The sequence below is a fragment of the Choloepus didactylus genome, chromosome 12 (genome assembly GCF_015220235.1).
Source record: "Choloepus didactylus isolate mChoDid1 chromosome 12, mChoDid1.pri, whole genome shotgun sequence".
Classification (NCBI taxonomy): domain Eukaryota; kingdom Metazoa; phylum Chordata; class Mammalia; order Pilosa; family Megalonychidae; genus Choloepus; species Choloepus didactylus.
Window position 1 is genome coordinate 7170077 of NC_051318.1, and position 26094 is coordinate 7196170.

The 26094-nt window shown below is 35.2% G+C and overlaps 1 protein-coding gene across 5 annotated transcripts in view; it reads right to left on the bottom strand.

Annotated features, from left to right (window-relative positions):
- The window catches only part of PDS5B (PDS5 cohesin associated factor B), a 198000-nt gene that overhangs the window by 43081 nt on the left and 128825 nt on the right, over positions 1 to 26094 (bottom strand). For all 5 annotated transcript variants that reach the window (XM_037799752.1, XM_037799753.1, XM_037799756.1 and 2 more), the window contains 2 exons: positions 9631 to 9754; positions 6922 to 7080 (listed from right to left, as the gene is read on the bottom strand). In XM_037799752.1, coding sequence (XP_037655680.1) covers positions 6922 to 7080; positions 9631 to 9754 — 283 coding nt within the window. The remainder of the gene's footprint in view (positions 1 to 6921; positions 7081 to 9630; positions 9755 to 26094) is intronic.

Below are 26094 nucleotides of genomic sequence, written 5' to 3' on the forward strand. Positions count from 1 at the left end.
AATAGAAAAAGAAAAGAGAAAAGCTATGAAACCAAAAGATATTTCTCTGAAAAGATCAACAAAAGTGACAAACCTTTAGGCTAGACTGACCAAGAAAAGAAGACTCCAATTATTACAATCAGATATAAAAGCAGGGACACTACTACTCACCCCACAGAAATAAAAAGGATTATAAAGGAATACTATGAATAACTGTACACCAACAAATTAGTTTAGATGAAATAGACAAATTCCTAGAAACAAAATACCAAATCTGTCTCAAAAAGAAATAGACAATATGAATAGATGTAGAACAAGAGAATAGATGTATTAGTAACTAGAAAACCATCCAGAAAGAAAAGCTCAAACCCAGATGCCTTCATCACTGCATTTTACCAAACATTTAAAGAATTAACATCAAGTCCTCACAAACTCTTAGAAAAAATAGAAGGGAGGTGTTGGGGGGGGAGGGGACACTTCAGACACATTTTACAAGTAAGTATTTCCGTGATACCAAAACCAGGCAAAGACATGAAAAAAAAAGAAAACTACAGTCCAATATGACTAAAGAATAGATGCAAACATCCTTGGCAAAACAAGAGCAAAGTGAATCCAGCAGCAAATAAAAAGAATTCTACACCATGACCAAGTGGCATTAACCCCTGGGAAATCAAGGTTGGAGTAACATCCAAAAATCAATTAATATAGCACATCATATCAAGAGAATAAAAAACAAAAATCACATGATCATCTCAATAGACACAGAAAAGGCATCTCACAAAATTCAAGAACAGTTAATAATAAAAACACTCAAAAAAAAAACTAGAACTAGAACTTCCTCAATGTGATAAAGGGCATCCATGGAAAAACAACAGCTAACATCCTAAGTAATGGTGAAAAACTAGATGCTTTCCCAAGAGCTCAGGAACAAGACAATGTCTTTTTAGCACTGTACTAGAAGTTCTAGCCAGAGAAATCAAGCAAAAAAAGGAAATCAAAGACAACAAGATTGGAAAGGAGAAAGTAAACTTCTATTTGCAGATGACATGATTTTGTATATATAAAATCCTCAGGAATGCACTTAAAAAACAACTTGAACTAATGAGTTCAGCAAGGTTACAAGATACAAGATCAACATAAACCTTAACTGAATTCTATCCACTTGCAATGAATAATCAGAAAATGAAATTAAGAAAACCATTCCATACAAGTATAGCGTCAAAAAGAATAAAATATTTAGGAAGTACAAAAAGAAGTGCAAATCTTATACTCTGAAAACATTGTTGAAAGAAATTTTAAATGATCTAAATAAATGGAAAAACATCCCACGTTTATGGACTGCAAGATTTAACATTGTTCAAATGGCAATTATGCCCCTAACTGATCTACAGATTCAATGCAATCTCTGTGAGAATCCCAGTTGATTTCCTTGTACAAATCAAAAAGCTCATTCTAAAATCAATATGAAATTTCAAGGGACAAGAACAACCAAAATGATCCTGAAAAAGAAGAATAAATTAGGACTCACAATTCACAATTTCAAAGTTACTACAAAGCAACAGTGATCAAACTGTGTAGTACTAGGACAAGGACAGACTTATAAATCAACAGAATAGATTGTGTAGAAGTAAATCCCATTGATGGAAATGCCAAGACCATTTAATGGGGAAAAATTAGTCCATTCAACAAATGGTGCTGGGACAACTGGATAGTCAGAAGAAAAAGATGTATTGTTATCTAACATCATACACAAAAATTAACCAAAATGTATCTGAACAATCCCAATAAAAATTAAAAAAAAAAAAAAAACTATATAAAATGTAAAAAAAAAAAGTAAATGAACAATGAGGGGAGGAGAGGAATGGAATGTTTTGGATGTTCTTTTTTATCTTAATTGTTAGTTTATTTTTTGGAGTAATGAAAATGGTCAAAGTTTGATCGTGGTTATGAAAGAGGACAAATATATGACAATACTGTGAACAACTGATTGTATGTTTGAATGATTGTATGTTATGTGATTATATCTCAATAAAAATGCATTAAAAAAAATTTAACAAAAATGATTCAAAGACCTAAATGTTAAGAGTTAACCTTATAAATTTCTTAGAAGGAAACATAAAGAGTAAAAATCTTCATTTGGATTTAGCAAAGGATTCTTGGGTCACCAAAAGATGAGCAACAAAAGGAAAAATAGTAAGTGTACTCCATCAAAATTAAAAGCTTCTACGCTTCAAAGGACACCATCAAGAAAATGAAAGGACAACCTACAGAATGGGACAAAATAGTTGCAAATCATATCTAATAAGGGACTTGTATCAAAAATATAAATGGAACTCTCACAACTCAACAACAAAAACACAACCCAAATAAAAAATGGAGAAAGGGCTTTACAGCCATGTCTCCAAAGAAGACATAAAGATATGATCAATATCACTAATCATTAAGGAAATGAAAATGAAAACCACAAGATATCACTTCAAAAGCAAAAGCAACATGCCTCTAGGCATGTCCTAAAAACAGAAAATAACAAATGATGGTAAGGATGTGAATAAATTGGAACTTGGATGGATTGCTGGTGGGACATTAATTGGTGCAGCAGCTATTTGATGGTTCCTCAAAAACTTAAAAAAAGAATTAATATATGAGCCACCACTTCCACTCCTAGGTATACATTAAAAAAAACTGAAAACAGGTACTCCAAAAAATAGTTGTACACAACTGTTCACAGCAGCACTATTCACCATAGGCAAAAGGTGGAAACTACTCAAATGGCCATCAAAGTCTAAATGGAGGAAACCCACATCCTGACTCATTTTATGAAGCCAACATCAATCTGAGGCCAAGACAGATAAAGATACCACAGGAAAAAAAAAATTACAGACCAATAACCATTATGAACATAGATGCAAAAATCCTCAGGGAAATGCTAGCAACTTGAATCCAACAGCATACTGAAATAATTATACATCACGATCAAGTGGGATTTATCCCAGGTATGGCAGAGTTGATTTTCAACATAAGAAAATCATTTAATGTAATACACCACATTACTAGAATGAAGGGGGAAAAAAAACACACATGATCATCTCAATTGACACAGAAAGGGCATGACAAAATCCAGCAGCCCTTCCTGAACAAAACAGTTAGACAACTAGGAATAGAAGGAAACATCCTCAAAATGATAAATATGAAAAACCCACAACTAACATCATACTCAATGGTGAAAACCTGAAAACTTTCCCTCTAAGATCAGGAACAACACATGGATGCCCACTGTCACCACTGTTATTCAACATCGTACTGGAAGTTCTTGCCAGAGCAATTAGGCAAGAAAAAGCAATATAAGGCATCCAATTGGAAAGGATGAAGTAAACTTCCTATTAGCAGATGACATGATCATACATAAAGAAAATCCTGAAAAATCCACAACAAAGTCACTAGAACTAATAAACAAATTTAACAGTAGTGGCATACAAGAACTACATGCACAAGTCAATAGTGTTTCTATACACTAGTAACAAACAAACTGAAGAGGAAAATCAAGAAAACTTCCATTTACAATAGCAACTAAAAAAAATCAAACATCTAGGGAAAAAAAAGGACTTGTAAATAGAAAACTACAAGACATTGCTATATGAAATCAAAGAAGACCTAAATAAATGGAAGGACATTCCATGTTCATGGACTAGAAAGTTAAATATTAAAATGTCAATTCCACCCAAAGTAATGTACAGATTCAATGCAATCTCAATTAAAATTCCAACAGTTTTCTTTGCAGAAAAGGAAAAGCCTACCATCAAACTCATATGGACAGGTAAGGGACCCTGAACAGTTGAAGCAATCTTCAAAAAGAAGGAAGTTAGAGGACTCACACGTCCCAATTTTAAAACTTGTTATAAAGCTATGTTAATCAAAACAGTATGGAACTGACACAAGGACAGGCATATAAGACCAATGGAATTGAACTGAGAGTTCAGAAATAAAACCTCACGTCTACATCCAACTGATTTTTGACAAGGATGCCAAATCCACTCAATAGGAAAAGAATACTCTCTTCAACAAATGGTGCTGGGAACACTGAACAACCCATATGCAAAACCCATATACAAAAATTATCTCCAAATATATCAAAGACCTAACTATAAGAACCGAAACTGTAAAACTCCTAGAAGAAAGCATAGGGAGGCATCTTTAGGACTTTGTGTTAGGCAATGGTTTCTTACATTTTATACCAAAAGCAAAAGCAATAAAAGAAAAAATAGACAAGACTTCAAATTAAGGCTTTTTTCCCTCAAAGGACTTCAACATGAAAATAAAATGACAACCTACAGAATGGGAGAAAACATTTGCAAACCACTTATCCAATACAGGTTTAATATCCAGAATACATAAAGAAATCCCACAATGAGACAACAAAAAGGCACACAACCGACTGAAAAATGAATTAAAGACTCAACAGATATTTCTCCAAAGAAGATATACAAATTGCCAATAAACACATGAAAAGATGCTCAACATTATTAGCCACTAGGGTAACAAAAATCAAAAGCACAATGAGATACCATTCCACACCCACTAGAATGGCTACCATTAAAAAATGGGAAAATAAGTGCTGGAGAGGCTGCGGAGAAATAGGAACACTTGTTCATTGTTGGTAGGAATGTAAAATGGTACAGCCGTGGTGGGAAATAGTTTGCCATTTCCTTAGAAAGTTAAGAATAGAATTACCATTTGACCCAGCAATCCCACTTCTAGGTATATACCCAAATGAACTGAAAGCAGGGACTTGAACAGGTATCTGTACACTGATGTTCATAGTGGAATTATTCACAATTGCCAAATGATGGAAACAACCCAAGTACCTTTCAACAGTTGAATGGATAATCAAAATGTTGTATATACATACAATGTTATATTATTCAGCTGTAAAATGAAGTTGTGATACATAAGGTGGATGAACTCTGAAGATATTATGTTGAGTGAAATCAGCAGACAGAAAACGATACGTATTGTAAGATCTCACTGATATGAAAGAATTAGGATAAGCAAATTCATAGAGTGGAGTGCTGGTTATATTGTATTTCTTGACTTGGGGAATTGGTTAATTGAAAATGTTAACTATTGATAATTTAATGCGCTGTACCCCTAAAAATATATACTTTTCTGGTATGTTTTCCCCTCATTGAAATTTTTAATTAAAAAGAAAAGAGGATATAGAAAATTTGAACGACATGATTAGCAAACTTTACCTAACTGATACATATGAAAAGTGAGAAACACTGCTGAAGAGCACAAACAAAAGAACTGGTAGAGAATGGCAACTAACTAGGCGCTTGGCCTCCAAATCACAGGGCGCTCTCTGGCAGGTGATGTCAACAGCCAGAAACCATTAGGGATCTTATATTTAATAGGTACAATGTTCTTGACTAATAGACAAAATATTTTTCGTTAAGCAAGTAACTGAAAGTTTTAAAATTTATTAATGGTAAAGAAGAATAATGATGGATATGACACATGACAATATAAATAAATACACATATTAAGAATTTCAACTATATCGTAAGACTGTGACTGGACAAAGGCAGTGGATTCTTTGCCCAATGCACTCATATGACCAATTCCTGAAACACTGGGATTTCAAAGAGAAAAAGAGTTTATTGCTAGGCATGAAGTAGGAGAGCAGATGAGCTATTAGCCCAAAAATCTGTCTCTCCAAACTGCAGCAATTCTGATAGTTTTATAGTATCAAAAGATGGGAAGGTTTTGGGATAATGAGCACAATGGCTCCAGATGGTGTAATTAGAAGTGATCTGATTATTGAGCCACGTGCAGATTGATTACATGCTTAGTCACAGAACGTATATAAGAAAATGGTGGCCTTAATATGATGGGCGTGATTTTTAGTATTATAATGAGGTATAGGTGACATGTAGGTTAAAGTCTAAGCTACTGCACATGTCAGGCGGTCTCATTTTGGTTAGATCTAGCTTCAGTTATCAAGATAACTTTGGACTTGGGGTCAGTTAGTTCTGGGCTGACCCAAGACCCTTCCTTAATAAACATTAGGGGCTGTCTTTAGTGTTCATAAAACTCTAAAGCCAAAAACCTGGATAAAATGGGTACAAGTGACGGTTAGTCACAAAGTTTTCACAAATCACAAGGGCACAAGATAAAGGCTATACAATCATTATCAGAGTTCAAGGCAGCTGAACTGCAGTTCAGAGATTTCAGGTATTTCCCTCTGTCTACTCTAATATACCAGAAAGTAAAAAGGAATATCTGGATGATTCAGTATTCACAAACATTCCTCAGATCCTAACTTCTCAGTTACAAGACAAGAAATTATATCTCATATTTCTTTTAATTCTCCAGAGAACTTAGTATGGGACTGAGCACACAGTAGATACAAAACTGATGTTGATATATGTGTCTGTGTGTATGTATAAACACTTACACAGACACACACATAAACTCCATGTGATTCTAAAGGATCAAGTCTCCCAGACCCAATGCCCTCCACTCCAATACACACAATGGCGCCAAACAAGAACATTATTTCTTTCCCAATGTTTGCACCCATGGCTCTTTTGAGTTCCTATTGTACGTTGGAAAAGAACAACTATAGTCATGACAACCATCCTGCCAGTTGGCATGGCACATTTTCTTAATAGATGTCATAAAAATTAGACTCCTACAAAGCTGAAATGGGCAGAATCAGGTGATATTTTGTATTCACCAACCAGAGTGTTTCAGGTCATGTGCCTAGGCACAAGATTATTCACTTAGAAGGAGATACTGCAAATGAAGAAAAATATATAAGAAAACCGAAAATAAAAGCAACCACATGGAATTGTTATTTACATGATGTCCCTTCTCTCTTCGTTGCATAAAATTTTAGAAGATAATATTATAAAGAACACAAGTCTAGAAAACATAAGTTACCCGATCGTTCATTAGAAGATCTTTCACAATGAAAGTAGCTACCAAAGACTTCAGAGGAGCAGCAAACTGATCCGGTGCAAGGAGAGCAATATGCCCAATAGTGACCAAGGGGGTTATGAGATGCTCCAGGTTGCTTGGATCCAGGCTCTTATGCAGAGGCTGAAAATGAGGGGTGGAGACAACATTCAACTCCACACAGATGCAAACAGATGGTTCACATTTTTCAACTTTAAATTGCAAAAAACTACAAAAGTTTCATTACATATACATGGTATGGGTAATAACTCAAGCTTCCATTTAGACTTTTATACGTTATTTATAATGCCTAGAAGGTGTATTTTAGAGGTAGGTACAGAAACATTTCAGCAGGGAGCAGCACAGTAAGGAGCAGACATTTTAGGACTATGAGTATGTTTGAGACGGCCAGGTCTTACCAACGACCACGTCTTCTCTTCTCCTTCCTGGGCATAAGGATGGCTACGCCTGCCACCTCCTGTGCAGGAGGTGAGGATGACTGAACAAGTTCTGGTCAATGGAACGTGAGTGGAAGTGGGGGCATCCCACCCGCACTGAGGCAGGTCTGAGCAGGGGTTCTTCCCCACATACCCTCTCTGTATCACTGGCTGGCTTAAGGCCAAGAATCCAGAGGGGACTTAAAGAGAAGAGAGAAGAGAGAAAAGAGTCTGTGTCCCTAAGTCACCATGTAGAAGGCCACTTTAACAACCACTGGCGGTATCCCAAGCAATAAAAGTAAGCTTTTATTATGTCTAGTCACTTGAAGTTTGGAGGTCTTTAGTAAAGCATCAAATACTAAATGCCGTAAGTCAGGAAATGATTTTTATTATTCTGATAGGAAACCCAACCATTAACATGCATTTTTTCCATGACAAAAGAATGAAGAAGCTCTTCATATACTCATGTAAAATAATATTCAAAATGCATCAAGTTTTAAAAATAGAAAAACCAGAAGAGCAACCACAGTGTGCTATCACTGAAATAAAGGGGCTGGGGGAGTGGGTGAGGGAGGGTAGGAAGGGAGTGAAGAGTGTGTGTGTGTACGTGTGCACATGTGTGTATGTCCTTACACAAATCTCTCTGGAAAAATATATTAGAAACTGGTTGCCTCTAGGAAAGTGTGATGAGTGGTTGGGGATACAGAAATGGGTGGGGCAAAAAAAGTTTTCATTGTAGAAAGGTTCTGAATCTTTTCATTTTGAAACAAGTGAATTATCTCTGTAAAAATTCTGACACCAGATTTTAATGAAAAATTGGTGCTCTATTTTCCATACTAGCTTTGAAAAGCTAATGTGAATCTGTTCTTTCCCAATGTATTAGGACAATATGAGGTTTCATTTATTCAAAACCTGTATTTAAATGAGGTTACTTCTTGTTACCTTTAAAGACTTCCCTCAGAACTTCCATTGCACACCTGCCTAAGTGCCACCTTCTTGTTTATATTATAAACAAAAATCTGATCCAGTAAATTGTTATTGTCAATTAGTTTATATAAGGAGTCTGATAATTTTCCACATTAAGATTGTAAGATCATTTCTGAAAAACCAAAATAGATGACAATACCCTAGATTAGTGGTAGCCTTTTAGAGGCCAGGTATCTCTATGAAAAGTTTTCTCAGAAAACCAGCCAACCTTGTATGTTATGCAAGGTGGATTATAGATTAGGTTCTAGCGAAGATGAAGTGTCTTAAAAATATGTAAGTACCCCATAAATTCAAGTTATTATTAGTATTATCTTCCTCATCTCCATCATTGAAAGGAAAAAGGAGATTTAACAAGAAAACCAAAAGTTTCCCATAATCAAATGAGTTTATTGAAAGTATCCTCATACACAAAAACAGATTCCAGAAAATACCTGCACCCTTGTGTACAAAAATTTAAAATAAATTATTTGCTATCTACAATAAAGATGCTGTGTGGCAGATAAAGAAAACACTCTTTCCTTCCTCCTTCTGGTGTTTAAAGTAATATGAAAGGGAGACAATTATGCATGAAAACATGACAAAATTAGCATATTCATTCCTAAAACAAAGACAATAAATCTGAGAGTATTATTTATGGTAGGGAGCTTCAGCCAAATTATTTTGGCTTCATTCAAGGTTCTGAACTAATAAATTAGAATTTTATTAGATTTTCTGCTTAGCTTTAATTTGCAATAACAGTGCTAAAGATAGTTCTCAATTATAATAGATGGCAATTAAATTACAACACTAAGGGTAAAGGTTATTGAAAGTATAGAGAAAATAATATTGAAAAGACACACACTTTATATTTGACTCAAAATGAGGTCAGTCATAAAGATATAAACTTATTTATATTACAATTTAGTGTTGATTTACACTACATTACAGTATCATCTCATAAAAAATTCAAATTTTTGAACACTGTAAACTGAGAGTAATCATCTATCAAAAATCATGACTTTAGATGTAATTACTTACTTAAAAAAAAAGGCTCCAGTTACTAAACATATAAAGCAAAGTCAAATAACATTATACATTTGTATGCTTTCTGAATTTGAGTTGATATTAAACATTTCTACAAACAGATATTTTCAACTTTATCCACTTATTACTATTGATTATACAGATTCAAATTCTGAAAAAGGTACTACTGTGATATAATGCCAAATGAAAATCATCTATATTCATTTGTTAGCTACAACATATGAAACAATTGTTTTTTAATCTTTACCTCAAATATCTGTGCAAACTGTGTCTCTTTACTAGAAAATATCGCATGAATACAATGAATAGCATACTTGGCTTGGCGGGGAGGTCCTTTTTTAGACTTGTGATGTAAAACAGGAAGCAAGGCTCTAGAAAATATCAAAGAAAAAGAAAAACAATAAATCAGGAAAATCCAGGTGACTCTGGCTAGATACTTTAATGTTTGTCTTTTTTAATTAATGGAATCTATTCAGACTCATGTTCAATGGTCTGTAATTTTGCCTTATAAATCACCTATAAATACACAATCTGAATATAGGTATTTTATTTCTTCCCTTTTTATTCAACAATTATAAACACAAACAAGGCAGGTAACCCACTCCCTTCTTTTTCAGTGCCATCCCCATTAGGCCTGTATCTTTTATCCTTGCTGCCATCACTCTGACCAAGCTTCTGCCACCCTACACATAAACCACTGTGATGGAATGAAACTGTTCCTACTCAAATCTCTGCCTCTTCCCATTCATTTTCTGCCAGAACCTGTATGAGAGAACTGTAATTGTTGAATGCTTATTAGTCAAGCTCTATTCAAGGCCCCAAATCCCTGACTTCATGCTACCAGCATATTAGGGGATAAGACAAATGATCACCTATAAATAAGCAAAAATTGTATTTTGCTGAATTGAGGAGTTGGGAGGGGGTATGTATAAGGCTATTTCAAGTTTAAGCAGGGGGGTGACATTTGAATAGAGTTCAGAAGGAGGCAGAGAGGAGGTCATGTAGCCACCCAGAAGAACAGCCATCTACCATACCACCAGATAAAGCAGAAGGCCTTAGTCAATCGTCACTCAAATGTCTCAGAGCTAAGGTGCACTGCCAACACCCAGCCAGAGCTCTGGTACTAAGAATTCAGAGGCCCAACAGTCTATCATACTAAGAACAGTCTTGCAGAAGATACCCATGGCAAAGCATAACAAAAAGACAAATGACAGATTGAGGGGGAAATCATTGCAGAGAAATGCAATGACCTAAAAAAAAAATGACCTGAGATGCAAAGACCTAAAAAAAAAAAGACCATCTTTACCACTGAAAACTGGGCTAGACATAAAAAGGTACAGAGAGTTCTTCAAAACAAGATATACAAGTTCCCCTGTAACATGTGAAAAGATGTTCACATTGACTTGTAATAAAAGAAATAAAAATTAAAACTAATCTGTGAGGGCTTCTGCCTCTGATTATGATTATGATGGAATAACTGAGATCAGACTTATCCTCAAGCCTGAAACAATCATAAAAGAGGATAAATAGTAGGCAGGACACTAGGCAGTACAGTGCTGTGATTCCTGAGACGGGAGACAAATGAGGAAAGCCCCACCTCCAGCCCCACTCCCTGCTGGAGGGTGCCTCCAGGTTGCCGTGCAAGGAGCAGCAACCCAAATAGAGCCTGCCAATCTCTCCCAGCTGAGTGAGACCGAGATGGGAGGTCTGGGACCCAGGGCAGCTCTCATTCTAAGGCAGAGAATAAGAGGAAGGACCTACAGAGAGAAAGAGAATGCAAGCTCTGCATATCACAGAGCAGGTCCTGAATTTTTGGCAGAATAATCATCTGGGCCATGAATGACAAGAAATGGCCTGAGACCAAGAAAAGGATGTCTGGAGAACAGGACAAAAAAGTCCCTGAACACATACAGGGTAGGTAAGAGTTCACGTCTTCACAGCCAGGGTTGAAAGACCTTGTAAAACTAACCATGAGAAAAAATTAATCAATAGAAAGAGACCTGGAAATGACACAAATTATGGAGTTAGAAAGGCATTAAAACAGATGTCATAAATATGCTCCATATGTTCAAGAAGGTAGAGAAAAACATGAACATGATGAAAACAGAAATGAAATGTATAAAAACATCCCAAATAGAACTAACAAACATGAAAAATACAGTATCTGAAATGAAAAATATACTTGTGGGATGAAAAGCAGATTATTCATTGCAGAAGAAAATATTAGTAAACTTGAAGTTACAGCAATGGAAACTATGCAAAACAAAATGAGAGGAAAAAAAGAACAAAGCAAGATAGTATCAAGCAGGAAAAAAACCACGTAATTGTAGTCTCAGAAAACAAGGAAGCAGGGAGAAGAGCACAGAAAAATATATCTGAAGAAATAAATGGCTAAAAATTTTCCAAATCTGATGTAAATTACACACCCACAGATCCAAGTTCAATAAACCTCACGGAGAAGAAACAAAAAACATATCAAGGCATATCATTATTGTGGGGGTTTGGAACTGTATGTACCCTCCAGAAAATCATGTTCTAAAAGCTAATCCATTCCTGTGTGTACACCTAATGTAAGTAGGACCTTTTTATTAGGTTACTTCAGTTAAGGCATGCCCCAGGGTGGAATTCAATCCTTTTCCTGGATTCCTTTATAAATGGGATGAATACAGAGAGAAAGAGAAAGCCACAGAAACAAGAAGCTGAAATCAAGAAAACTCAGAAGAGAAGGGAGGGACCAGCAGATGCTGCCATCTGCCTTGCTTTGCAACAAGAAGGCCAGGATCGCTGGCAACTGGTCTTTGGGAAGAAAGAAAGTATCACATGGTAATGCCTTGATTTGGGCATTTTTCTTGGCGTAAAACTGTAAGCTTGTAAGATAATAGCTTCCCACTGTTAAAGTCAATGTATTTCATGGTATCTGCTTTAAGCAGCTTAGCAAAAACTAAAACAATTATCAATTTGTTAAAAAAAAAAAAAAAAAAGTGATAAAGAGAAAAATCTCAAAAGCAGTCAGAGAAGAAAGAAAAATTATGTAACAGGAACAAGGAATGATACAATACTTCTCATGAGAAACTATGTAATCCAGAAGATAATGCAGTAGCATCTTTTAGGTATTAAAAGAAAAGAACTGTCAACCTAGAATTCTATTCTGAGCAAAACTATTTTTCAAGAATAAAGGCAAAATAAGACTTTTTCAGACAAAGAAAAGCTGAATGCATTGTAAGTAGACCTACACTACAAAAAAAAAATTTAAAGAAAATTCTTCAGAAAGAGAAAAATGAAACCATATAGAAATGTGGATAGACATTCAAAAAATGAAGGGTGATAAAAACAGTAAATATGTGGGTAAAGGTAAAATAAATCTGATGTTACTAATTTGAGATATAAACTGTCTAACGCAAAGATATGTTGTAGAATTTATATCTAACATATAAAGATATATATATATACACACACACACACATATATATATAACAAAATCACTGAAGTCTGGAGGAGAAAGGCATGGGAGTATACTGTTGAAAGTTCTTATAAGACAGATTAGGTGGCATAATTTTATGTGAATGTAGATAAGATAGTAGTGGAGATAATAAAATGAAATAATACCAAGTGCTCAATCAATCCCAAAGAAGGCAGAAATAGAGGGAAAGGGCAACACAGAAAAGATGAAATGAAAACAAATAGAGACAGTAGGTTTAAACCCAAACATACTGATAATTACATTAAATATAAATGGTCTAAACACCCAAAGAGAAAGAGTCACATTTAATTAAAAATCAAAAACAAACAAATAACAGTAAGACCCACCTATAGAATATTTGCAAGAATCCCACTTTAAATATTAAGTCCCAGAAAGAACGAAAGTAAAAAAATGGAAAAAGCTATGCCTTACAAACACTCATCAAAAGAAAGTAGGAATGGCTATGGTATTTTCAGACAAAGAAGATTTCAGAACAAGGAATATTAACAGGGATGAAAGAAGCACATTTCATAACAATAATGGGGTCAATACATCAAGAGGAAATAATTTACTATTAACATATGTACCTAATATCAGAGTTTCAAACTACTTAAAGCAAAAATTGATACAACTGAAGGGAGAATTAAAGAAACCCATAATTAGAAAGTTCAACACAATTCTTGCTGAAATTGAGAGAACAAATAAACAGAAAATCAGCAAAAAGAAAGACAAATAATTCTACCAAACTGACATTTCTTGAACATTCCACCCAACAAGAGCAAAGCACACATTTTTGTCAAGTAAACATGGAACATTCACCAAGATAAAACATGTTCTGGGCCATGAAAAAAGTATCACTAATATTGAAAAAACTAAAATCAGACAGAATATGTTCTTAGACCCAAACAAAATTAAGCTAGAAATCCATTACAGAAAGCCTCAAATATTTGGAAATTAAAACAGAGTTCTATGAGACCTATGGATCAGAAAAGAAATTACATGACCAATTAGAAAATATTCTGAAATGAACAAAAATGAAAACACATTAAAAGCTGAATGATGCATGTGAAACGGTTACCAAAGGGAAATTTTTAAGGTGAAAATTTAATAACAGAATATAAAGATTTCAAATCAATGATGTAAGCCACCACCTTAAGAAACTAGAAAAAGAAGAGCAAATCAAACCCGAAGTAAACACACTGAAGGAAATAATGCAGAGCAGAAACAAATGAACTTTATTTAAAGTATAATAATAGAAAGAAATAATGACAACAAAACTCAGTGCCTTGGAGAGGTCAATCAAGTTGATGAAGCTTGAGCCGATGAAGACATAAATTATTAATATCAGGAATGAAGGATGACATAACTGTAGATCCTACAAATAATGTATATGGAAATATCTCTCTCATGGTAACATGTATATTCAGCAGTATATAAAATATATAAAACACATATACAAATATATCAATATATTAAAAAACATTATCTAAAAAAGATCATATATCATGACCAAGTACAGTTTAACCCAGGAATGAAAGATTGGTCTAACATTCAAATGTCACTGCAATTTTAAAAGGAAAAACCATATGATTATCCCAATAGATGCTGAAAAACATTTGACAAAGTTCAACATCCATTCATCATGATAAAAACTTGCAGCAAACGAAAAAGGACACTTCTTCAAACTGATAAATGGCAACTAAAAACACACACACACACAAGTAAATGAAACTCAACTGTCAAAGACTGAATGCTTTCCTTCTAAGATGGGGAACAGAGCAAAGATGTCCACTCTCATAACTCTTATTTGTTATTTTACTGGAAGTTCTTAGCCACTGCATCAAAGTTTAAAAAATTAATTTAAAAAAACAAAAGACAAACAGATTGAAAAGAAAGAAGTAAAACTGCCTTTGCCTTTCTTCACAAACAATATGATCATCTGTGTAGAAAATCCTGAGCTATCTACCAAAAAAAAAAAAAAAAACCTGAATTAAACAAGGTCAAGAGACACAAGATAAGACAAAAAGCAAATATATTTCTATACCATAGCAACAAACTGGATATTGAAATTTTAAAATATACCACTTACAACAGGATCAAAAATATAAAATATTTAGGCACAAATTTAACAAAGTAAATGCAAGACTGTACACTGAAACCTATAAAACACTGCAAAAAGGAATTTAAAAGGACAAATAAATGGGAGACATACCATATTCATTGATCAGAGGACTCAGTATTATAAACATGTCAATCCTCTCCAAATTAATCTGAGTCAACACAATCTCAATTAAAATCTCAAGAGGCTTTCTGAAGAAGTAAACAAACTGATTATACAATTTCAGGAAATACAAAGGATCCAGACGTTGAAAGACTTATACTAACTGATCTTAAGATTACTAAGACAAATGTGGGATTGGTGTTAAGGACAGACACACAGATCAAAGGAACAAAACAGAGAGTTTAGAAACAGACCTACACATATGCCAAATGAATTTCAACAAAGGTGCCGAGTTAATTAAATGGGGAAAGGTAATCTTTTCAACAAATGGTACAGGAACAAATGAAAATAAGCCTTGACCCTTACCTCAAACAATATAGAAAAATTAACTAAAAATGGATCACAGACATTTTAGAGCTAAAACTCTTTTTTAAACTTCTAGGAAAAAAAACATAGAAGAAAGTCTTTGTGACTTTTCAATAGGAAAAGATTTCTGAGGATACAAACAGCACAAGCCATATAAAGAAAAATTGGGTTAAATGAACATAATCAAAATTAAAACTTTTTGCTCTTCAAAAGACAACTAAGATTTTTAAAAATGTGTATCTTCGAACCAGTGGAATAATTGTGAATTAACACTGAATTATTTATAACCCATTAGATATTATGTAAACTATGAAACATATTACTTTAATGCTTTCACAGTCTAATGGATGAGACATCTTAACAACAACCCTCTGGATCTAAATATTGATTCAAATCCTTAGCTTAAAAAATTGACTTAGAGCTCCTCACTATCGAACTTCAATAAAACTTCTGTAATATTTTGTTTCTAAAAAAAAGAGACAATAAACAGGCAAGACACAGAATGGGGAAAAATATCTGCAAATCACAAATCTAATAGAGGAGTATATGCAGAATTCATAAAGAACTCTCACAACTCAACAAGACAAACAACCCAAGTTAAAAATGGGCAAAAGATTTAAATGGACACTTCGCCAAAGAAGATATACCAATGGCCGAAAAGTACATGAAAAGACGGTCACTATCACTAGTTATTAGGAAAACGCAAAGCAAAAATACAATGATACACCACTAGCCACCACCAACCCCCAACAGAAGGGCTAAACCTGAAGAGACAAGCAATGCCAAGTGCTGGTAGGAATACGGAATGACATTGCTGGTGGGAATGCAAAATCGTACAGCTGCTTTAGAACACAGTTTGGCAATGTCTCATAAAGTTAAATGCATAGTTAACGTCTATTCCATTCCTAGGCATTTATCCAAGAAAAATGAAAACATAAGTCTACACAAACACATATGCAAATATTCATAGAAGTCTTCTTCATTATAGCCCCAAAGTGCAAGCAATCTAAATGTCCATCAACTGTGAGTGGATAAACAGATTGTGCTGTATTCATGCAACAGAATGCCACTCAGCAATAAAAAAACAGCAACAAGTGACACATATGCAGTAATGTGGATGAATCTCAAAAGCATCAGAAGCCTGATAAAAAAGATCACATACTGAATGTTCCATTTACACGAAATTCCAGAAAAGACAAAAATAAATTAAAAAAAAAAAAAAAACAGATTGGTGGTGGCCAGGAACAGGGGAGGAGGAGGAGGAGTACTGACTGCAAAGGGGAACAACGGGAATCTGTGGGAAGGGGATATGCTTTTTATCTTGACTGCGGTGCCTGTTTCACAACTGTATATATGTACCAATCTCACCAAACTGCACACTTAAAATTGATGAATTTTATTTAATGTAAATCATACCTTAATGAAGCTGAATTTACAATACCACTTCTCACCTAGCAGACAGACAAAAATTGCAGAGCTTAACAACATAGTCTGCTGGTAAGAACACAAGTGAGCAACCAGGCACTCTCATACAATGCTGGCGGGAATGCAAAATGAACCACACTGGAGGGGAAAGCAGCAACAGCTAGCAAAAGTACACAGGCATTTACTCTTCTACTTCTAGGAATCCCAGATGAAGATCACTGCCAAAAACCCACAGACATGTGCACACAAGGCTGTTCAGTACAGGACTACTTATAACACTAGAAATAATCCAAATTATCTGACATAATTAAGAAAACTAAATTTTAAAAGAACCTGTAAAAAAACGAAACAAATGAAAGAAAGTGTGTATACATTTGGTGACATTAACTACCCAAGGAAGAATTATCCCATGTAATTTTAAAGGACAGGAATTTAACTGTAAATCCCTAACGGGGATACAAAAGAGAATTACCTAAAAGAAGAAACAAGTTTTTAGGAGTCATAAGTGGTGCTACACTGTTGTGAGACTGTTATGGATGGATTGTGGGACAGTAAAAATGAGTTACTATGTAATATCATAGTTTCATCATCCTATGCCATTGGAAAAATGGAATGCTCAGCATGGAGAAAAATAAAATATAAATGTAAAATTGAAGGGGTTCAATAAAAAACCCTGTAAGTTCTGAGTCTGAACTGGAAAATATCAGTAAAAACACATGATACATTTTATTTTTCAAAAAAAAAAAAACTTTTTAAAGCTGTGTCCACTTAATCGCCCTAGCAACATGTCACACACAGTAGCAATTAATACCCACAACATTCACATTCTGATTTCTTAATGCCATTTCCCATTAAAAGGAACCAAGGTCCTCCTTGGGGAAATGGCTGATTCCAGTTTTGAGTGAGGAAGCACAGATGGTCCTGGGACAACTCATCATACCAGACAGCCAAGAAGTGGCCAAAGATTACTTGGGGCTGATTTTCAAAAGGACTCAGGCAACACCTGGAATAGGCCCCCAAGATCACAGACGGGACAATCAGGGCTCTAAGAAGAGTGCTGATTGCAGGAGACACACATGCAAAGATGTGTAAATCCAAGAGTTCATAAATATTTTCAAAAAACAAATAACTCTTAATTACTCATGTTTGTTGGATGCTAGTAAACCCACTCATTATTCAGAAAACTGTTAGATAACATAAAAGAATCAAGCACTTAACCTGCCTTTTCTATTTAAGTGTTAACAATGCATAATCAGAGTAGATGAGAAGATCCTCTTTTAAAAAGTACTTAGCTTAAAAAAAAAAGTATTTTAGCTAATAAGGAACGACAATAAGAATATCACCACTGATTACCAAGTATGAGCAGCTGCTAGCTCATAAAGCTGACAACCAAATACCATGGGCCTCCTGACAGGAGAGCATCCACCACATGCAAGGACAAAAAGGTAGAACCAGAATCCAATCAGGCCTCTAAATTCAACTATCAACATACAGAAAATACAAGGAACCTGTTAATTTATGTTACAGTGATACAATTAGCAAAAATCAGCCTGTGGGCAACTGTTAAAAAAGCTGAAAGGGAGTCCAGACTTCAAATTAGAGAGATGAATGAAGCAGATCTGGTTCGGACAAGGGCAGGTCAGGCCAAAGGATAGTGGATGATACTGACTGTGTTTCAGGGCTTCGGCTTCTGTGTGAGACCAAGGGAAGAGATTTTATTCGGTGCAGGATATATATCTTCTACAGCACACTGAATAGTTTGACTTGTACGGTCAGTTTATTCAAATACCATAATTACATGGAACTGTGAATAGGAAGTGGGATCTGGTGGGTTTGTACAGGTTAGTGAAAAACAGCGATACATCCCAGGGTAATTTGGGCAGAGAATAAAAATACATATGCAGGGCCCCCCTGAGGACCTGGGGAAAATGCAGAAATGTTGGATGTCCCCACCTGGATTATTACTGATATTCTCACAAACATTGAGGACTGACAATTTGGTATGCTGAGCCCTCAACCTTGGGGCTTGCCCTTACGAGGCTCGTTACTGCAAAGGAGAGGCTAACCCTGCTTATATAATTGTGCCTAAGCGTTTCCCCCTGAGTACCTCTTTGTTGCTCAGATGTGGCCCTCTCTCTCTCTAAGCCAACTCGGCAGGTGAATTCACTGCCCTTCCCCCACATGGGATGTGACTCCCAGGGGTGTAAATCTCCCTGGCAACGACATGACTCCCGGGAATGCACCTGGACCCAGCATTGTGGGATTGAGAAAATCTTGACCAAGAGGGGTCAAAAATACTCTGAACCACAGTATTTTTCCCCTTACTCAAATCATATGTTCAAATCACCAAAAGATGCTCAAGACCCATCTGGCCCATCTCCCTTACAAAGAAGTTTAACTCTTACAGCAGAAATTCTTGGGAAAGAAACACCCTAAGTCAGAAACCTACTAAAGTGCTTAACCTTGTGGCAGCACCTCTGTAACTAGGTCTGTGTTCATTATTTAGTGGAAAGAGTAGCAGGAGGAGAAAACTGGCTTGAACATTACTGAGCGAACTCCAGAACAGTCAAGTTTCAGTGGTTGAGAGATTTCAAATGGAGTCGAGAGGTCACTCTGGAGGGCATTCTTATGCACTATATAGATATCTTTTTAGGTTTTAGTGTATTAGAATAGCTAAAAATAAATACCTGAAACTGTCAAACTGCAACCCAATAGCCTTGACTCTTGAAGACAACTGTGTTAACTATGTAGCTTACACGCGGTGATAGTGTGATTGTGAAAACCTTCTGGCTCACACTCCCTTTATCCAGTGTATGAACAGATGAGTAGAAAAATGGGGACAAAAACTAAACGAAAAATAGGGTGGGATGGGGGGGATGATTTGGTGTTCTTTTTTACTTTTTTTTAATTCTTATTTTTGTTCTTCCTGGTATAAGAAAATGTTCAAAAATTGACTAGGGTGATGAAATCACAACTATATGATGGTCCTGTGAACAGCTGATTGTACACCAAGGATGACTGCATGGTATATGAATATATCTCAGTAAAACTGAATTTAAAAAAATAATAATAAAAATTAAAAAGAAAAAAAACATGCAGAAAAAGAAAACAGTTATATACTGATGCTAGTAATTATCTGGGTAAGTGTTTAAAACTAATTTTGTAAATTATTAAGCTGATAGAAATTAAAAAGAAAAGAAAAGAAGAGAAAAGAAAATGGAAGACTCTCCTGGAAAAAAAAAAAAATCAGTCTGTGGGAAAACACTACAAGAGAAAATACCTGGTTTCTTCATCAAACACACTGCGAGAAGAGAGAGCTTACATGGGGTGACAGTGTGATTGTGAAAACCTTATGGCTCACACTTCTTTTATCAAGTGTATAGATGGACGAGTAGAAAAATGGGGACAACAACTAAATTAAAAATAGGGTGGGATGGGGGGTGATTTGGGTGTTCTTTTCTACTTTTATTTTTCATTGTTATTTTTATTCTTTCTGGTATAAGGAAAATGTTCAAAAATTGATTGGGGTGATGAATGCACAAACTATATGATGGTACTGTGAACAGCTGAGAGAGAGAGAAGAGAGGCTTAAGAGACACATCAGCCAGTCACAGTGGTGTGAACTGATCTGGATCCTGATTCGAAAAAGCAAATAGTTTAAAAAAAGAAAATTGCTACATTTTTTAAGAAAATCAACTGGATTTTGCTAATGTTAAGTAATTACTGTAATCTGCATGTGTTTGTGATAAAGGTATTGTGATGATTTTTAAGAGTCCTTATCTTTCCGAGACACTTGTATGTGTATATATAGACGAAACGAGACAGTGGCTGAGATTTTCAGAGATGTGACAGAGGTATGGATGAAACAAATTTGGCCATGAGTTGTTCATTGTTAAAGGTGGTTGGTACATAAGTGTGAGTTCGTTATAGCAGTCTATCTACTTCTGTATGTGTTGGAAATTTTCAATAATAAACGTTTTTGAAAAATTAGAGCCTCACTAAAATGCTACCCTTTTAGACTATGGTTTATGGCTTCCTTGTGAAATGGAAATTTATTATTCTATGGTTACTTTGGTAATTAAACTACCAAGTTAAGACCTACTTTAATATAAATCATACTGTACAATACAACCATTCATAATCTCTTTTTTCTCAATATTCAAGAGAAAAATTACTGGTCACACACAAGAAGCAGCAATTTTGGTTAGCATTTTTAAAGACAGTTATATGACATGCTAAACTCATCCCAGGTTTTGCTTATTTATTTAAGTAGTAATCACAGAAAACAGAAATAAACCAAATAGAATAAACATAAGGAAGGGGAAAGAACACTCAATTTCAAGAATTGTGAAGTACTAGGCAGGGTGTTAGAAGTTAGCGAACCATAAATGAAGAAACTGCCTACTCTGGTTGCTTTTCTTAGTAAGAAATTCCTTTTAAAATGATGCCCTCATTTCCTCATTAAATTCATTTCTTCTTTCAAATTCAAGTGTTTTCCCGATGATAATCATACACATGTAAAAAATGCAAATACTGAAAAATCTCTTAAAAATGTTAACACTCAAAATCCCACTACCCCTAATTAATGTTTGGTGAACACTTTCCTAAAGTTTCTCTACATAGACATACTAATTATTAAATTAATGAGGATACATAATACCTACTCTACTTGAAAACCTATTTTTTTGCACAGTAATGTCATGGAGAACCTATGTCAAATATTGCTAAACATTATTCTTTTTAACAGTCACATAGCTCTTTAGTGTATGACTACCCAGAATGAACTTAACCAGTCTCTTTCTGATGAACATTTAGATGGTCTTGGTTTACTTTTTTAACATTAACAACACCATGAACCTCCCCATGCTGGTTCTTTACCTGCCGTCTCTGAGCTTTAAGCCTGTCTCCCTATGGCCTGCTGAGATGCTAGAGCAGTAAATGCACAAACTAGGCTTTCCACGCTCCCTTGCCAGCCGGCTTCCCGTTAGGGTTTTTTAATAAGAGACACTAGCACTGCTTTAGGCACTGAGCTGCCCCTCAGTGCCCCCCAACCTCTACCTTGGCAGTCAGTCTGGGCACGCAGACCTCTTTCACCCAGAGAGCAATACCCTTTATCACCACTTCTTCCTAGTTGTTCCACCAGCCCCAGGGATGCAAGCTGCTTCCACCACTCATAACCTTGTTTGCTCTTTCAGCCTTCAAATACAGATACTGATTTCTTTCTGCTTAAAATACCATGTAAGTATTTTTCTATTTCTCTGACTGGAAACTGCCCCCATTTAATCATTTTGTGGGCATCTTTTCTAACTATTTCTTTGGGATAAGTTTCTAAAAATGAAATTGCAGGGTTGAAGACTAGACACAAATTTATACTCCAACCAAGAGTCTCACTTTATGCTAGCAAACACTGACTATAGCACACAATTGTTTTTATTCGTGTGTCCTTGATTTTAGTAGCCTTAAATGCCTTTTCATGATTTGGGGGGTTGGGGAGAGTTCTTCCTTCTGAACTTCTTGTTGATTCGCTATACTAGGATTCTACTGTGAAACTTAAATTTGTTTCCTTTGTTAAGTCTTTTATATATTACAAATATTACCCTCTTCTAAGTCATGTATGTTGAAAATAGTTTCTCAGCATATTATTTGTGTTTCCAACTCATTTCATGATTTTTGCTTCTGTCTAACTAACGGTTCTCCCTCACTAAAATATAAGGGCAGGGACTTAACGTCCTCATTATAACACCCTCAGCACTTAGAACAGTATCTCATACACACTGGGGACTCCATAAATATTTTTTCAAGAAACGGATTTTTTAGAAATAATCAAAACTATTACTATTTCATTTATGACTTGGCATTAGTAACCCCTTCCCCCACACACAAAAAAGAAGTATTGGTTTCCACTAGTTTTTAATTAATTCATTCAATAAACTTAATAATCTCAGATAAATCAAGATTTATCTTTGATCCGTCTGGAATATATACAAAAATCACAGTAAGCGGTGTGCAATATTTTTTCTTTTCAAAATGACTTGCCAGGTAGTTTCAAAATATTTAACTGGGTGACCTAACTTTTCCCGATCAATTTCTCTGTTTAATGTTATACTCGCCCAGCCCCCCACCCCTGCCATCATTATAAGGTTGTATATTTCTTGTGTACTCTAATTCTAGGCCTTCTGATCTTGACTCCTGGAATATTTTCTAAATAGTTGTTAGTGGTATATAAGGTACATATTTATTTTGGCTACCCTGTTTCTCGTAGTTTTTCAGTTGAATCTCTTGGATTTTCCAAGAAAATTGATAATTTTACTTCCTCCTTTTCAACACTAGTACCTGTTATGTTATTTTCTTATGTAATTACATTGCTAATGCTTCCAAACCAATGAGAATTAATGGCAGACATGGAGAGGTTTCTCATCTTGTTCTCCTCCTGGGGATACTTCTACTATTTTACTACATGATGGTGCCTAATGGTTTGAAGGAGATATTTATTATGTGATGAAAGCACTTAATCCTATTTTATTGGATTTAATTAGAAATAGACTGCTTTTCTTAATCAGAAGCGCCTTCAGCATCTATCAAAATGATATATTGTGTTTCCCCTTTTTAAATGAATATTAGGTTAATAAATAACAATTCATCTTTGTATTCCTGTATTAACCATACTGTGCCACAGTATATTCTACTTTCACTGTAGTAAACTCTCTTTTTGTCAATACTTTACTTACGATTTGCACATCAGTATTAGTAAGATTTGTCTTAATTTTCTTTTGGGTGGGGGGCAATATATTTTATCAGGTTTTATTATTCCTAATAGCTATCCTGGCTTTATAAGAAGTAATTTAAATGCTTTATTTTTTGCCTCCAGACTCTTAACAGTTGAAAAGAATTAGAATTTCTTGTTCCTTGTAGATTTGAAATACCTCCATTATGAAACAACTTTTACTGACACTTTTAGAATGATTTTCTCAATTTCTTTTATAATTATAGACTATCAGGATTTTCTTTCCTCTTCTTGAGCCAATATTATTAATTTACACCATCCTTTGGGAAAAAAAAAAATCACCATCCAGGATTTCAAATATATTTGTATGTATTTGCATCAAAAACTTAAATACTGAGAGTAACATAATGGGCAAAGACAAACTAGGGATATGTCAACAAAAAGAAAACAAAAACTGGATCTAGAGGTATAAGCTAATCCTGAATTTAAGAAGGAGAAGCATATAACTAGATAGATGCAGTAACCTCAAAATAAAGAAGGGGTGATTTCTTGGGTCTTTGTATAAACATGTCCTTATTTAAACACAACTTGATTGTCTTGGGAATTCTTTAATCACGTTCTTTTTGTCCATTAAAAACTCTACCTGTTGAACCATTATCTTCGAAAATCCTGTGTGACTGAAAAGAAATTAAGTCAGACTCATTATTTTTCCTTTGCATATGGCCTATTTCTTTCCTTGATGTTTGTGAAATCACTTCTATAACTCCACAAAATTCAGTAAATTCGACTAGGATCTTCTCATGATGAGCTTTCTTGATCTGCAGACTCACAATTTCACTCATTCTAAAGGAGTTTACTAATATTATTTTCCTGAATATTTTCTTTTCCTTTGATTCTGTTGTCTTCTCCAAATGAACGGCAGAGAAACCAGTTATGGCTCTTCACTGTCTGCCATTCATTTTGTCTAACTGACTTTGTTTCTTTGCCTCTTTTCTTCACATTCCATGCAATTTCCTCAAGTCCAGTTGCTAACGTACTGATTCCATTTTCCGTACTGTTAATTTTGCTCATTGCTGTTTGTAATAAATTATATACTATAATGTAAATATGTTTCTGTTCATCTTTATCCTTAGCTCTGCCATTTCCCTTTCTATATATTATCTTATTTTAGTTCTCTTTTTTTTAGATGTCATTTGCTATTTATCTTCCTTGGCAGTTGAGCACCTCTGCCTGAAATTTTCTTGTCTCCTAGAAAAATTCAATAATTCTAAAAAGTGCTTACCATCTCTCTTTTGAATCCTAAAATACATGCATAGGATTCATGTTTGTAAATGTGTTTGTCTTCTGTTAAGTAATCTTTGAATAGGAGAAATCTCTCTGGCTCTGCTCTTTGAACAAAAATGCAGATTGCGTCTTTCAGATGACTGGACACTGAACACCTCTCTTAAAAAACTGACAAAGTTCCTACCTCAGGCTACCTTTGCTCAATCAGTTGGCTCAACAGCCTGGGGCAGGAGTTAGGACTAAAGGCTGTGAGCCCTTTATCTCTGTGTAACTTCTCCTCAGGTTTGTTGAAAGCCTTACAATGACTAGAATCAGCTCCACTGGCCTACAAGGTATTATCCTCTGCTATACAAGGACCCTTGATTTTGGTACACTTGCCTACTTTGGGGTGAGTCAGACTGCTGACGGACAGGCTGGGTCAGAATGACACCCCGTAACTCAGTATCATTTTTGTTTAGTGGGTTGGCACTGGTCTGGTAAAGCTAGTACTGAGACATTTGGGTCACAATTCTTCTCTTAGCCTTATATCTTCCCTAGTTTTGCTCCTCCTGCTGAGGAAAATGCGCCAGCCTGAAGAGAAATGGCATGCCCACAAAGGCTCTCCCATTAGTTCTGTTTCAACTGAAACTGGGTTCCTTCTTTCTCTCAAAGACTGCCCACACCTCAATCTCTCCTCCCTCTAAATTAGCAAATGACAAGACACTTAGGCACGCAACACTGTCTCATACACCTGATTCAGGTATATCTGTATCAACTGCCAGTGTTCTCAGAGCCAATTCAGTCTGAACGGCATTATATCTGGTGGCAATTCTATCCAGTTTGGCAGCTTCCGCTTAACTACATTTTTTTTTTTTTTTGGTTCTTTTAAATTATTTTGGTGAATTCTAGGGAAGATAAGGTAATAAACATTCACTTAACTGCCACTTCTCCTCAATACCAATTCACCCAATTTAATAATTAAAAATACAAAATCTGCAAACACTTTTAACTCCTAGAACACATACACTATGAGATACTTCGCCTAGAACTGTGAGTGCACCCAGCAGGCTCTCAGTATCAGCTGCATTAATTCTCCTCATGAGGGACATCTGAGATATAGTCGGCATATAAATCAAATAATTTAAGTATTCCAGTTCCATATTAAAGCAGCATATGTTTTAAAATGGTCTGGTGTGTTCTAAAACGTCCACATTTCCACCTTGCTCTTGCAGTTCTCCTACAAATATACCAA